General features: G+C 45.6%; 1 protein-coding gene across 2 annotated transcripts in view; it reads left to right on the forward strand.

Moving 5' to 3' along the window:
• Positions 1 to 14,142, forward strand: part of LOC120921089 (SLAM family member 5-like) — a 126,686-nt gene that overhangs the window by 97,115 nt on the left and 15,429 nt on the right. For both annotated transcript variants that reach the window (XM_040333732.1, XM_040333733.1), the window contains exons 8-9: positions 4,562 to 4,636; positions 7,123 to 7,191. In XM_040333732.1, coding sequence (XP_040189666.1) covers positions 4,562 to 4,636; positions 7,123 to 7,191 — 144 coding nt within the window. The remainder of the gene's footprint in view (positions 1 to 4,561; positions 4,637 to 7,122; positions 7,192 to 14,142) is intronic.

Consider the following 14,142-nt stretch of genomic DNA (forward strand, 5'->3'; position numbering starts at 1 on the left):
CGTGACGTGCCAGAGCCGGCCGTCAATCACCCTCCCTCTTGAAAGGAACGCCCATTCCCCGCGGGCAGTCGGAATCTTCTATGTACGATTACACTGTGAGTACGGGGATAAAAAAATTAAGACAGGCATACTGTAGCTCACGCTACTATGCCTAATTTTATGCTAAAAAGTTGTCCTGCAGGGTGAACCACCGCTTTAAGTTCTATCCATAGATTTTCGATTATGTTGAGGTCAGGAGAGTGTGAAGGCCATGGCAAAACCTTCAGTTTACGCCTCTTGATGTAATCCCCCGTGGATTTTGAGGTGTGTTTAGGATCATTATCCATTTGTAGAAGCCATCCTCTCTTTAACTTCAGCTTTTTCACAGATGGCATCAAGTTACCATCCAAAATTTGCTGATTTTTTTTTTAATCCATTTTTCCTTCTACTCGTGAAATGTTCCCTGTGCCACTGGCTGCAATACAACCCCAAAGCATGATTGATCCACCCCCATGCTTCACAGTTGGACAGAGGTTCTTTTAATTAAATTCTGTGCCCTTTCTTCTCCAAACGTACCTTTGCTCATTCCGGCCAAAAAGTTCTATTTTAACCTCATCAGTCCACAGAACTTGTTTCCAAAATGCATCAGGCTTGTCTATATGTTCATTTGCAAAGTTCAAACGCTGATTTTTGTGGTGAGGACGTAGAAGAGATTTTCTTCTGATGACTCTTCCATGAAGACCATATTTGTACAAGTATCTCTTTATAGTGGAATAGTGTACCACAACTCCAGTGTCTGCCAGATCTTTCTGGAGGGATCGGGCCGTCAAACGTGGGCTTTGAATTGCTTTTCTCACAATCCTGCGAGCTGTTCTGTCTAAAAAAATTCTTGGTCTTCCAGATCTTGCTTTAACTTCCACTGTTCCTGATGACTGCCATTTCTTAATTACATTCCGAACAGAGGATATTGACATTCTGCAGGGTGCCCAAACTTTTGCAGACACCATTTTTTTGTTTTCTGTAATTTTGAAAGTGTAAATGATGGAAAAAAAATCGAACTTTTTTTGACATATTATAAGAATGTCTAATCTGTAATTTGATGCCTTTTGGAGATTTTTCCATCTTTCCTTGGCTTCGTTATGCACATTAATACAAATTTTTTCGATCCCCACTGTAGCCCCTTGATTCTTTGACAAATTATTGATCAAGCCCTGAAAAAGAGGGAGGCATTTTCCCAAAAAGCGTTGGCTACCTCCGATGTTCTTCACTCCACTGTAGCCCTAATCCAGGCTTTTAAGGAAACTCTTTGATTCTTTCACAAACCAATGTTCAATCCCTGAAGAAGAGGAAGGCCTTTTCCCGAAACATGTTGTCTACATCTGATGATCTTGATCAATAAAATGTTTTAAACAAATTTAAAATAAACATTTACACTAAGAGCTCCCAACCACACATCCAGGCAATGATCATCTCGGACAGTTAGAAGGTTCTTAGCCCCATTGTAGCCCTAACCCAGGCTCTTTACGAAAAACCCTTGATTCTTTCACAAACCAATGTTCAAGCCCTGAAGAAGAGGAAAGCATTTTCCCAAAATGTGTTGGCTACCTCCGATGTTCTTTGCCCCATAGCCCTAATCCAGGATTTTTGGACAACTCCTTTGATTCTTTCACAAACCATTGTTCAAGCATTGAAGAAGGGTGAGTCCTTTTCCCAAAACGTGTTGGCTACACCAGATGTTCTTGATCAATAAATGTTTTAAACAAATTTCCAATGATTGTGTGTACTAGGTGCTTTTATTACACGTCCAGGTAATGATCATCTCAGAAAGTTGGATGGTTCTTAGCCCCATTGTAGTCCTACTCGAGTCTTTTTAGGAACCTCTCTGATTCTTTCACAAAACATTGGTCAAGCCCTGAAGGGAGAGAATTTTTCCCTAAACATGTTAGCTACATCTGATGTTCTTGATCAATATTAGTTTTAAACAAATTGTCAAGGAATATTTGTACTAAGTGCTCCTAACCACACATCCAGGTAATAATCATCTCACAAAGTTGGAAGGTTCTTAGCCCTGTTGTAGCCCCTAATCCCGGCTTTTTAGGAAACCACTTGATTTATTCACAAATCATTGTTCAAGCCCTGAAGGAGAGGAAGGCATTTTGCAAAAAGTGTTGGCTACCTCCGAAGTTTTTCTCAACTTGGCCCCAATGTAGCCCTAAGCCAGGCTTTTTAGAAAATGCCTTGATTCTTTCACAAATCATTGGTCAAGCCCTGAAGAAGGGGGAGGTCTTTTCTGACATGTGTTGGCTACATCTGATGTTCTTGATCAATATATATATATTTTTAATTTCCAATGAACATTTGTACTAAGTGCTCTTAACGACACATCCAGATAATGATCACGTCTGAAAATTGAAATGTTCTTAGCCCCATTGTGGACCTATCACAAACCATTGTTAAAGCCCTGAAGAAGAGGGGGGTCTTTTGTGACATGTGTTGGCTACATCTGATGTTCTTGATCAATATATATATTTTAATTTCCAATGAACATTTGTACTAAGTGCTCCTAATGACACATCCAGATAATGATCACGTCTGAAAATTGAAAGGTTCTCAGCCCCCATTGTAGACCTACTCCAGGCTTTTTAGAAAATTCCTTGATTCTTTCACAAATCAGTGTTCAAGCCCTGAAGAAGGGGGAGACCTTTTCCTGAAACGTGTTGGCTACATCTGATGTTCTTGATCATTAAACTGTCAGGGTCAGCAGCTAAGACCACCAGACACGTAGCTACACAGAGGAACTGAGACCAAAGGATACATATATATATATTAAAGTGATATTTATTTACAGTGAGAAATAGCACACAATGAACACCGCAAACCATAAACATAGCACACAGTAAACATAAACCACTCCAGCAAACAAGAACAAGAATAACTAATGAACCTAACTGCTATCTATATACAATATCTACAACATAGGGGACAAAGGCAACAGGAATGCAAGGAAGGGGACACGACTAGGGATGAGCTGAACCCCCCCCCCCCCCCCCGCCCGCTCTGTTTGCACCAGAACCTGCGAACAGACCAAAAGTTTGTGTGAACTTTAGAACCCCATTAAAGTCTATGGGACTCGAACGTTTGAAACCTAAAGTGCTAATTTTAAAGGCTAATATGCAAGTTATTGTCCTAAAAAGTGTTTGGGGACCCGGGTCCTGCTCCTGGGGACATGTATAAATGCAAAATAAAGTATAAAAACTGCAGTTTTTTCAGGAGCAGTGATTTTAAATGACTTTTTATCCTTCAGAAATGACACTTTGTGCAGAGACAGTTCTAAGCATGGGAAACCAGCGCTACTTCACAGGCATAATTTACACACCCCCTAGGTACGAAATTTAAAGGAATATTTAACTTTTATTGTTTCACTTTAAGCATTATTAAATTCACTGCTCCCGAAAAAACTGCCTTTTTTAAAAACTTTTTTTTGCATTGATACATGTCCCCTGGGGCAGAACCCAGGTCCCCAAACACTTTATATGACAATAACTTGCATATAAGCCTTTAAAATGAGCACTTTAGATCTCTCCCATAGACTTTTCCAGGGTGTTCTGCGGCTTTTCGAATTTGCAGCGAACACCCCAAATAGTTTGCTGTTCGGCGAACAGGCAATGTTCGAGTCGAACATGAGTTTGACTCGAACTCGAAGCTCATCCCTAGACACGACTGGGAACAAGAGCATGGAACAAGGCAGAGGGGTGCAGGACGGCTCAGGACACTGGAAGGTTCAGGATAGGTATCAGGTGCAATCTGGTAGCAAGGAGGCAAGCAGACAGGATGGTGACACCCTGGTGGAAGGGCGGAGCAGCCTTAAATATCCACCTGGCAGCTGGAGCCAGGTGTGGTTGATCAGAACCTGCTGGCTACTGGCAGACACCTGCTGGTGGACACTGGAACTGCAGCCCTCTGCAAAGTGAACCCCAGTGCCACCAGCAGGTGAACTCAACCCTGACATAAACATTTTAAACAAATTTCCAATGAACATTTGTAATAAGCCACACATCCTGGTAATGATCATCTCACAAAATTGGAAGGTTCTTAGTTTCATTGTAGCCCTAATCTAGGCTTTTTAGGATACTTTTTGATTCTTTCACAAAACCATTGTTCAAGCCATGAAGAAAAGAGAGGCCTTTTCCTGAAACGTGTTGGGTACATCTGATGTTCTTGCTAATTCAATTTTTAAACAAATTTCTAATGATCTTATGTACGAGGTACTCCTAACCGCACATTTAGGTAATGATAATCTTCGAAAGTTGGAAGGCATGGCTATCATGTTGCTGGTATCAACAGGATCTCTTAATAGAATACTCACTTGCTCCTTTAATGTTGCTCTCTTGGTGGCTTAGATGCAAGATTCTAATGTAGAATCTTGCTCATCAGGGAAGGAGTAGTGGTGGGGCAACACCTCGCTGGTTTGACCAACGAGGGAGAAAACATCAAGAGTGTAACAGCTTTTATGGTGGCCTAACCATTTGACCTTCTCTTTATATTGAAAATAAACAGAGAAAATTAATGTTTTCTGTTTTAGACAATGGAACTACAAGAATCCCAATCCAACGAAACCACCGACAAATCCTTATACAGCACAGTTCTACATGTGAAGGCAAGTTAATCTGAAACAGAAAACCGAAATAGATGAAAATAAAATGCTGTTTGTCAGGGTTTGGAGCACTGAAAAATTAAACCCAACAACAAAAAGCTTACCAGATCTTCCATGTGATGGCTGCATTCGTTTTCTTTTTTCAGTTTTTTTTTATCACCCGGTGATGGTGCCAGTAACACACTTTCTGTCCTAGGAAAACAGCACTCTCGTGCTGTACTGTATCTATGGAGAAGCAATGTTGTCACCCTAGGAAAGGACTAAGGAATATCTGCCTTTCTCCCATAGCGGATGGTTGCTCCTAGTTACTAACATCCACCATATCACCCTGCTGCCAGACTTCCATTATCACACTCATGCCCCGTACACACGCTCGGGATTTCCGACGGGAAAAAGTCAGTCGGGAATCCCGACGGGAAAAAAGAGAGCTGGTGCTCTTTTATTTGCCGGTGGGTTTGGCAGTTTTCCCGTCAGAAAAACTGCGAGGGAGCATACTCACGACCGGGATTCCCGACCAAAAGAGCTCTCCTTGCAGTTTTCCCATCAGAAAACCCGGTCGTGTATACAGGGCATCAGAGACAATGAACAGTTATTTTGCTTTGTTTTTTTTTTTGTTTATTTGGGGATATAACTTGGTTTGGGATATGGGATGCCCATAGACAGTGGCGTATCTAGGGTATGGCAGCCATGGCAAGTGCAAATAACATTAGTAACAAACAAATGGCCCCTGCCTCCACCTATAACTGGCCTTCACAGCAAGGAGCACATGGAAGGGCAACACATGCAAAACAAAGCCAAACAAAATTCCCAGCTCAACTCGCCAACCAGTCTGCTGCTACCAACCGAAGCAGAAAGCGCAGGAGGAATCTGGAGAAGGACTGGAGTCATCTGCCAGAATCTGCTGAATGCTGAGCAGGAGGTTATGCATCGGCACAGTGAGGCACAGGATATGTAGAAGGAGTTCTTCTCTCCAGGGAGGAGAGCAGAGAAAAGCCTCTCCACAGCTGCATGGAGAAGTGCAGGATCTGGTGGAGAAGTTCTGTCTGCCTCTCTGCTGCCAATTGGCAAGACAAGCTAGATATTTAGGCGAAAGGGGCGCAGCTACAGAAGAGGTGGGATGGCCACATGATTTGGATTTGGCCAGTGGGCATTGTGTTTGACACATGTGTACTTGGTGCTCCTAGCCACACATCCAGGTAATGATCCTTTCAATTAGGGATGAGCTTTATGTTCAGGTCGAACATGAGTTTGACTCAAACATTGCCTGTTCGCCAAATAGCAAACAATTTGTGGTGTATGCTGCAAATTCGAAAGCTGTGGAACACCCTTTAAAAGTCTATGGGAGAAATCAAAAGTGCTAATTTTATAATAATGCAAGTTATTGTCATAAAAAGTGTTTGGGGACCCAGGTCCTGCCCCAGGGGACATGTATCAATGCAAAAAAAAAGTTTTAAATATGAAAGTTTTTGCTTTAAGCATTATTAAAATCACTGCTCCTGAAAAAATTGCCACTTTTTTGCATTGATACATGTCCCCTGGGGCAGGACCCGGGTCCCCAAACACTTCTTATGACAATAACTTGCATATTAACCTTTAAAACATTTAAAGGGTGTTCCGCGGCTTTCAAATTTTCAGCGAACACCCCAAATTGTTCGCTATTTGGCGAAGGGGTGAACAGCCAATGTTTGAGTCAAATTTGAGTCATGTTTGACCCGAATATAAAGTTCATTCCTATGAAACAATAAAAGTGAAATATTCCCTTAAATTTCATACCTGGGGGGGTGTCTATAGTATGCCTGTAAAGTAGCGCATGTTTCCCGTGTTTATAACAGTCCCTGCACAAAATTACATTTCTAAAGGAAAAAAAGTCATTTAAAACTACTCGCGGCTATAATGAATTGTCGGGTCCCGGCAATACAGATAAAAGTAATTGAAAAAAAAATGGCACGGGTCCCCCCCTCTCCCAATCCATTACCAGGCCCTTTGGGTCTGGTATGAATATTAAGGGAAACCCCAAACCAAAATAAAAAAAAAATTGCGTAGGGGTCCCCCCCAAATTCCATATCAGGCCCTTCAGGTCTGGTATATTAAGGGTAACACTACGCCAATTTAAAAAAAATGCCGTAGGGTTCCCCCTCAAAATCCATACCAGACCCTTCAGGGTCTGCATTATTAAATTTCTGCTCCTGAAAGAACGGACGTTTTTAAAACTTTTTTTTGCATTGATACATGTCCCCTGGGGCAGGACCCGGGTCCCCAAACACTTTTTAGGACAATAACCTCTTTTAATGTCACTCCCTCACTAGTTATTATGCTGTAGAATCTTGCTCACCACCAAAGAAGCAGTGAAGGGGAAATGCCTTGCTGGTTTGGACAAAGAGGGAGGGATCATTAATAAATTGACAGATTTTAAAGTGACCTAACCATTTGATCTACTTTCTGTATGGAAAATAAATAAGAAAATAAATGTTTTTCTTTTTCCCGCAAAGGAACCCCAAGAATCCCAATCCAATTTTACCACCAGCAACACCTTATACAGCACAGTTTCACAACCGAAGGCAAGTTAAACTGAAACAGAATTTTTTTTATTAAAATAAAATGTTGTTTGCTAAGTTTATTTAGCGCTGAAAAATTAAACCCAACAACAAAAATGTCATCTATTGCAGTATATCAGGCCTTAGGTGTGGAGGCTACGTTAGGGTGAAAATGTTCACTTCCTCTACTGTATCTATGGAGAAGCAATAAGCATTGTTGTAAACCTAGGAAAGGACTAAAGAACACCTCCCTTTCTCCTCATGTCCCATGGAAAGGAGGTGTTCTGTCATCCATAGAGAACTGATAAGAATGCAGCAGAGGCAGAGGCAGAGTCTTTTGTAAGGTTTATCTGCCGGCTATGTTGGGGCCCTTTAAAGGCAAGATCAACAGGTATTTTTGCACACAAGATACAGTATAACCAATACTTCCAATTAGGGTTGTCCTAATACCGATACTAGTATCGGTATCTGTACCGATACCGAGCATTTGCTCCGATGCTTCACCCGATACCTGGGCAGTCAGGGTGATCAGTGCGGTGGGAGAGTTACAAGCACTGATCACCCTGTATAGGTTTCAAAGTCTGACAGCCGGTCTGTTTCTCAGCTTAACCCAGTCCCCCCCATCCCTGCGGCTTTCAGCTGCTTTAGTGAAATCAGCGGTGGTCGGTGCTTGTAACTCTCCCACACACGATCACCGCTGACTGTCCCCACATCCTCCTCCAGTCCCTCTCCGTTCTGCTGCTGTCCCCCCGTCTGTTTCCCCCTTCATGCTGCTGTCCCCCTCCGTTCTCCTCCGTGTCCCCCTCCATGCTGCTCCGTTTCCCCCTCCATGCTGCTCCATGTCCTCCTCTCTTCTGTTCCGTGTCCCCCTCCGTGCTGCTGTCCCCCTCTCTTATGCTTTGTGTACCCCTCCGTGCTTCTGTCCCCCTCTCTTCTGCTCCGTGTCCTCCTATTTTCTGCTCTGTGTCCCCCTCCGTGCTGCTGTCCCCATCTCTTCTCCTCCGAGTCCCCCTCCATGCTGCACTGTGACCTCCTCTCTTCTGCTCTGTGTTTCCCTCCGTGCTGCTGTCCCCCTCTCTTCTGCTTCGTGTCCCCCTCCGTGCTTCTGTCCCCCTCTCTTCTGCTCCATGTCCTCCTATTTCCTGCTCTGTGTCCCCCTCTGTGCTGCTGTCCCCCACTCTTCTGCTCCGTGCCCCCCTCCGTGCTGCTGTCCCCCTCTCTTCTGCTCCGTGTCCCCCTCTGTGCTTCTGTCCCCCTCTCTTCTGCTCCGTGTCCTCCTATTTTCTGCTCCATGTCCACGTCTCTTCTCCTCCGAGTCTACCTCCATGCTGCTCCTTGTCCCCCTCTCTTCTGCTCCGTGTCCCCCTGTCCTTTGCTCCGTGTCCCCCTCCGTGCTGTTCCGTGTCCCCCTCTCTTCTCCTCTGTGTCCCCCTCCGTGCTGCTGTCCCCCTTTGTGCTGCTGTCCCCCCCGATTTGTCAGGATGGAAAGCGGAGGTAGTAGTCGGTAAATCCAGCTTCTTCGTTTTCCGAATGTACAGAGTCGGTGATCACTGACTCTGTCCATTCACACAACTGAAACATCGTAAACTGTGTTTACGATGTTTCAGTTTATGAATGGAGAGGAGCCTCTGTCTTCTCTCCATTCATTTTCAGTGCAGCTGAGGCAGCTGAGAAAGGGACTGGGGAATCCGTGTCCCTAGTCCCTTTCCCTGTCTCAAAGGGGAGATGTCAGAGGTCTGTTAAGACACCTGATATCTCACCAAAGCCTCCCAACAGGGCTGATAAAAAAAAGAAAAAAAGAATTGCAATAAATAAGAAAAAAATATTATAAAAAAATTATAAAAAATAAAAAACACTCTGACATTGTTCACCCCCCCCCCCCAAAAAAGTAAAACATTGTAAAAAATAAATAAAAACAAAAATAAAAAACAAAAAAAAAAAAAAACTACTGACACATGAGATTAAAAAAAAAGTATCAATAATCGGTATCGGCAAGTATTTGAAAAAAGTATCGGTACTTGTACTGGGTCTTAAAAAAGTGGTATCGGGACTGCCCTACTTCCAATGGTATATTTATCAACCTAAATTGAAGCTGGCCCCACTGGGTGCCCCACCATAATGGTTCCCCAGAGTTCTCTTTTCCCCCTGATTTCCCCAGCTGATTGTTCACGTTACATTTATGTAGAGCAGTGCAGACATTTCCTCTTTCACATCTTTTCTCTCTTCTGTTTTTTTTTTTGCTGTATAGGCTTCTAGTAAGAATTGAAACTTATTTTTATTTTAAAATGAGCAGCTGAATAAACATATAAGGTTGTTGTAGAAGATACAGTATGACGGGTCCTCACCAATAAGTTTGGTGATGAGTTAAAGCAGAACTAAACCCATTGATTTAACAGTTTTACGTGCTGGAAATGTAACTGTCACATAGTTGTACTAAGAGGACTTGGTTCCTCTTTGAATATCTACATTTCTAGTAAACCCATGCTCAAGGCAGCAGGTTCACTTAATTGCCCATTGCTCACTTTACATTACTACTACCACTTCCACCACCAACACTCTTAGCTAGATTCAGGTAGGGGCACGCAACGTTAGGCAGGCGTAGCGTATGGCATTTACACTACGCCGCCGTAAGTTAGATAGGCAAGTGCTGTATTCACAAAGCACTTGCCTCCTAAGTTACGGCGGCGTAGCGTAAATTGGCCGGCGTAAGCGCGCCTAATTCAAATGAGGATGAGGGGGGCGTGTTTTATTTATATTAACTGTGACCCGACGTGATTGACATTTTTTACGAACGGCGCATTGCTCCAAAGTACGCCGCAAGGACGCATTGGTTTCGACGTGAACGTAAATTACGTTCAGCCCTAATCACCGACGACTTACGCAAACGACGTAACATTTTCAAATTTCGACGCGTGAACGACGGCCATACTTAACATTGACTAGGCCGGAAAATGCCGGAAAATGGCTTACGTAAACGGCGTATCTTTACTGCGACGGGCGCACGTACGTTCGTGAATCGGCGTATCTAGGCATTTACATATTCTACGCCAAACTCAACGGAAGCGCCACCTAGCGGCCAAAGGGCAGGCCGTCGTATCTTAGATAGGTTTAAGTGTATCTCAGTTTGAGCATACACTTAAACTTAGGACGGCGCAGATTCCGAGTTAGGTCGGCGTATCTACTGATACGCCGGCCTAACTCTCTCTGAATCTGGCTATCTCTCTGCGTTCATCTTCTGGAGCAGTGGCGGATGGTGGCGGATGGTGCTCAAATTTTTTGGGGGGGCGCAAACAAACTGAAAAAAAAAACATCAATTGTCACCACTGTGCCCATTAAAACGCAACCACTGTGCCCATCAAACGCCACCAGTTTGCCCCCTCAAATGCAGCCAGTTTGTCCCCAAATACAGCCTGCCCCCCCCCCCAAATGCAGCCAGTTTCCCCCCAAATGCATCCAGTTCCCCGCCAAATGCAGCCAGTTTGCCCCCCAAATGGATCCAGTTTGCCCCCCAAATGGATCCAGTTTTCCCCCCAAATGGATCCAGTTTCCCCCCAAATGGATCCAGTTCCCCCCCAAATACAGCCAGTGTCCCCATCCAAATACAGCCAGTTTCCCCCCAAATACAGCCAGTCCCCCCCCCCAAATGCAGCTAGTTTCCCTTAAAATGTATCCAGTTTGTCCCCAAATGCAGCCAGTCCCCCCCCCCCAAATGCAGCCAGTTCCCCCTACCCTCAAATGCAGCCAGTTTGTCCCCCAAATGCAGCCAGTTTGTCCCCAAAATGCAGCCAGTTTGTCCCCAAAATGCAGCCAGTTTGTCCCCCAAATGCAGCCAGTTCGTCCCCTAAATACAGCCAGTTTCCCCATCAAATGCAGCCAGTTCGTCCCCGCACTTACCTTCCTCAGGTCAGCGCCGCCGTCCTCCTCTCCACGTTCCCTCGATGTCGCTTCAGCCAATCAGGTGACAACTTTATCCCTGACCTGTCTGGTGTGTTCCTCAGCCTTTATGATGCTGTTTGTTCACTAAGGTTCTCTAACATACCTCTGAGGGCTTCACAGAACAGATGTATTTATACTGAGATTAAATGACCCACAGGTGGACTCTTTTTACTAATTAGGTGACTTCTGAAGACAATTGGTTCCACTAGATTTTAGTTAGGGGTATCAGGGGGCTGAATACAAATACCCCCCCCCCACACTTTTCACATATTTATTTGTAAAAAAAAAAAAAAATGAAAACTATTTATCATTTTCCTTCCACTTCACAATTATGTGACACTGTGTGTTGGTCCATCACATAAAATCCCAATAAAAAACATTTACGTTTTTGGTTGTAACATGAGAAAATGTGGAAAATTTCAAGGGGTGTGAATACTTTTTCAAGGCACCGTATGCACTTGGTATTTTGCGTCATTGGGTCACCATGCTTATTTTTGCTGTTAAGAAGAAGTAAACTTGTAAAATGTTGGTGGTTTATGTCATGCGGCCATTGAAGAAATACGACGTGGTGTAATTTATTAGCTAAGACTTCAGTAACGTATTTGTGCGGCTTTGTGGGGGGGGTCTGAACTTTTATATTATCTTTGCACAAGTTCCTTAGTTACGCAAACGTTTGTTGTTGCTGGGAAAACAAATTCTGCAACTGAAACACAAGCCTCAGCATCTTGTGACTTCCTCCTTTTGTTTTGTTTACTTCTTTTATTTTTTTTGTTTTTTTGTGATATATAGCTCCGTAAATTGCGTGGGCGCTCCGGCAAAATGCCCGGCGCAAGCGCGCGCAATTTAAATGACCCCGTAAGGGACGGGAATCATTTAAATTAGGAGCGTTCCCGCGCCGATCGTAGAGCGCATGCTCCGTCGGGAAACTTTCCCGACGTGCATTGCGGCAAATGGCGTCCAGGGCCATTCACAAATCACTTACGCAAACTACGTAAAATTAAAATTTCGCGACGCGGGAACGACGGGTATACGTAACATTGGCTGCCCCTGCCCAGGGGCAGCCTTACGCAAAAACCGCCGTACGGAAACGACGTAAATTGCATACGCAGGGCTCGCGCAACGTTGTGAATCGGTGTTAGTATGCAATTTGCATACTATACGCTGACCACAACGGGAACGCCACCTAGCGGCCATCGCAAGAATGCAGCCTAAGATATGCGGGCATAAGAGCCTTATGCCACGCAGATCTTAGGCTGCAGTCGGTGTAACGAGGTTCCTGAATCAGGAGCACTCGTTACGCCGGGGCAAGTAAGCAATTGCGCTGTGTAACCTATGGTTACACAGGCGCAATTGCTTCTTGAATCCACACCAATGTTGCGAAGTGGGATTGCTGCCAAGGGCTAACCTGCCTGCAAATGACCGGTTCTCTTAAAAAAAAAAAAAAAAAAATGGGAAGCACTTGACCCGCTTCCCATTGCTTCGAGGTTGAAAGGTCAGTCGTTGGCTCTATCAGCTCCGGTTGAGGGTGTTCCCTTGATTATGCAATGGGCAAAAATTAACATGATTAGTAACACTTACGAGCAGGGAGGGGGGGCTGACAACTCATGGGGCCCCCAGGCAGTGTTGCCAACCGTCTGTATTTTTACGGAAAGTTCATAAAAACGGGCATTCCCCCCCGTTCACAAATGTCCATGGTTGCGGGAATGTGCCAGTAAAAATTTCTGAGATCGGTTCGGCTTGGAACTGCGCATGGAGATTGGAGGCAGGGGGTGATTGGAGGCAGGGGGTGATGATGGCTGCGGTGGCACCGCAGAGGGGGATGGAGGCAGGGGGCAATGGAGGCAGGGGGAGATTGGAGGCAGGGGGTGATTGGAGGCAGGGGGCCTGGGGGAGATTGGAGGCAGGGGGAGATTGGAGGCAGGGGTGATGATGGCTGCGGTGGCACCGCAGAGGGGGGTGGAGGCAGGGGAAAATTGAAAGCAGGGGTGATGATGGCTGCAGTGGCACCGCAGAGGGGGATGGAGGCAGGAGTAGATTGGAGGCAGGGGTAGATTGGAGGCAGGGGGAGATTGGAGGCAGGGGTGATGATGACTGCGGTGGCACTGCAGAAGGGGGTGGAGGCAGGGGGCAATAAAGGCAGGGGGGATTGGAGGCAGGGGGAGATTGGAGGCAGGGGGAGATTGGAGGCAGGGGGTGTTAGTGGCAGGGGGAGATTGGAGGCAGGGGGTGTTAGTGGCAGGGGATGATTGAAGGCAGGGGGTGTTGGTGGCACCGCAGAGGGTGGGGGATGGAGACAGGGGTTGTTGGTGGCACCGCAGAGGGGGATGGAGGCAGGGGACGATGGAGGCAGGGGGTGATTGGAGGCAGGGGGCCTGGGGGAGATTGGAGGCAGGGGGGAGATTGGAGGCAGGGGGTGTTGGTGGCACCGCAGAGGGGGATGGTGGCATCGCAGAGGGTGGGGATGGAGACTGGGGTTGTTGGTGGCACAGCAGAGGGGGATGGAGGCAGGGGACGATGGAGGCAGAGGACCCGGGGGAGATTGGAGGCAGGGGGAGATTGTGGCACCGCAGAGGGGGATGAAGGCGGGGGTGTTGGTGGCAGAGAGGGATGGAGGCAGGAGTACTTGTTTGTAGCCTAAATACTGAAATTTGCACCTAAAAATGTAATTTAGTAACTTTTGTGAAATGCCAGTAAAACATGGTAAGTTGGCAACACTGCCCCCGGGCAATAGGAGATTATGGGGCCTCCGGGATATGGGAGATTATGGGGCCCCCTGGCAACAGGAGATCATGGGGCCCTCAAGCAATGGGATATTATGGGGCCCCCAGGCAATAGATTATGGGGCCACACAGTATACATACACACAGAATACACATACACACACTGAGAAGGTACTGGAGAGGCGGGGCAGCTATAATCTTGGGATTTTTAGACCAAAAGGATGTCAGTAAGGGACCTTTCAGGGACAGATTGGTTCCACTAGATTGTAGTTAGGGGTATCAGAGTAAAGGGGGCTGAATACAAATGTCCCCCCCCCAC

This window comes from Rana temporaria, chromosome 13 (assembly GCF_905171775.1).
Source record: "Rana temporaria chromosome 13, aRanTem1.1, whole genome shotgun sequence".
NCBI classification, from domain to species: domain Eukaryota; kingdom Metazoa; phylum Chordata; class Amphibia; order Anura; family Ranidae; genus Rana; species Rana temporaria.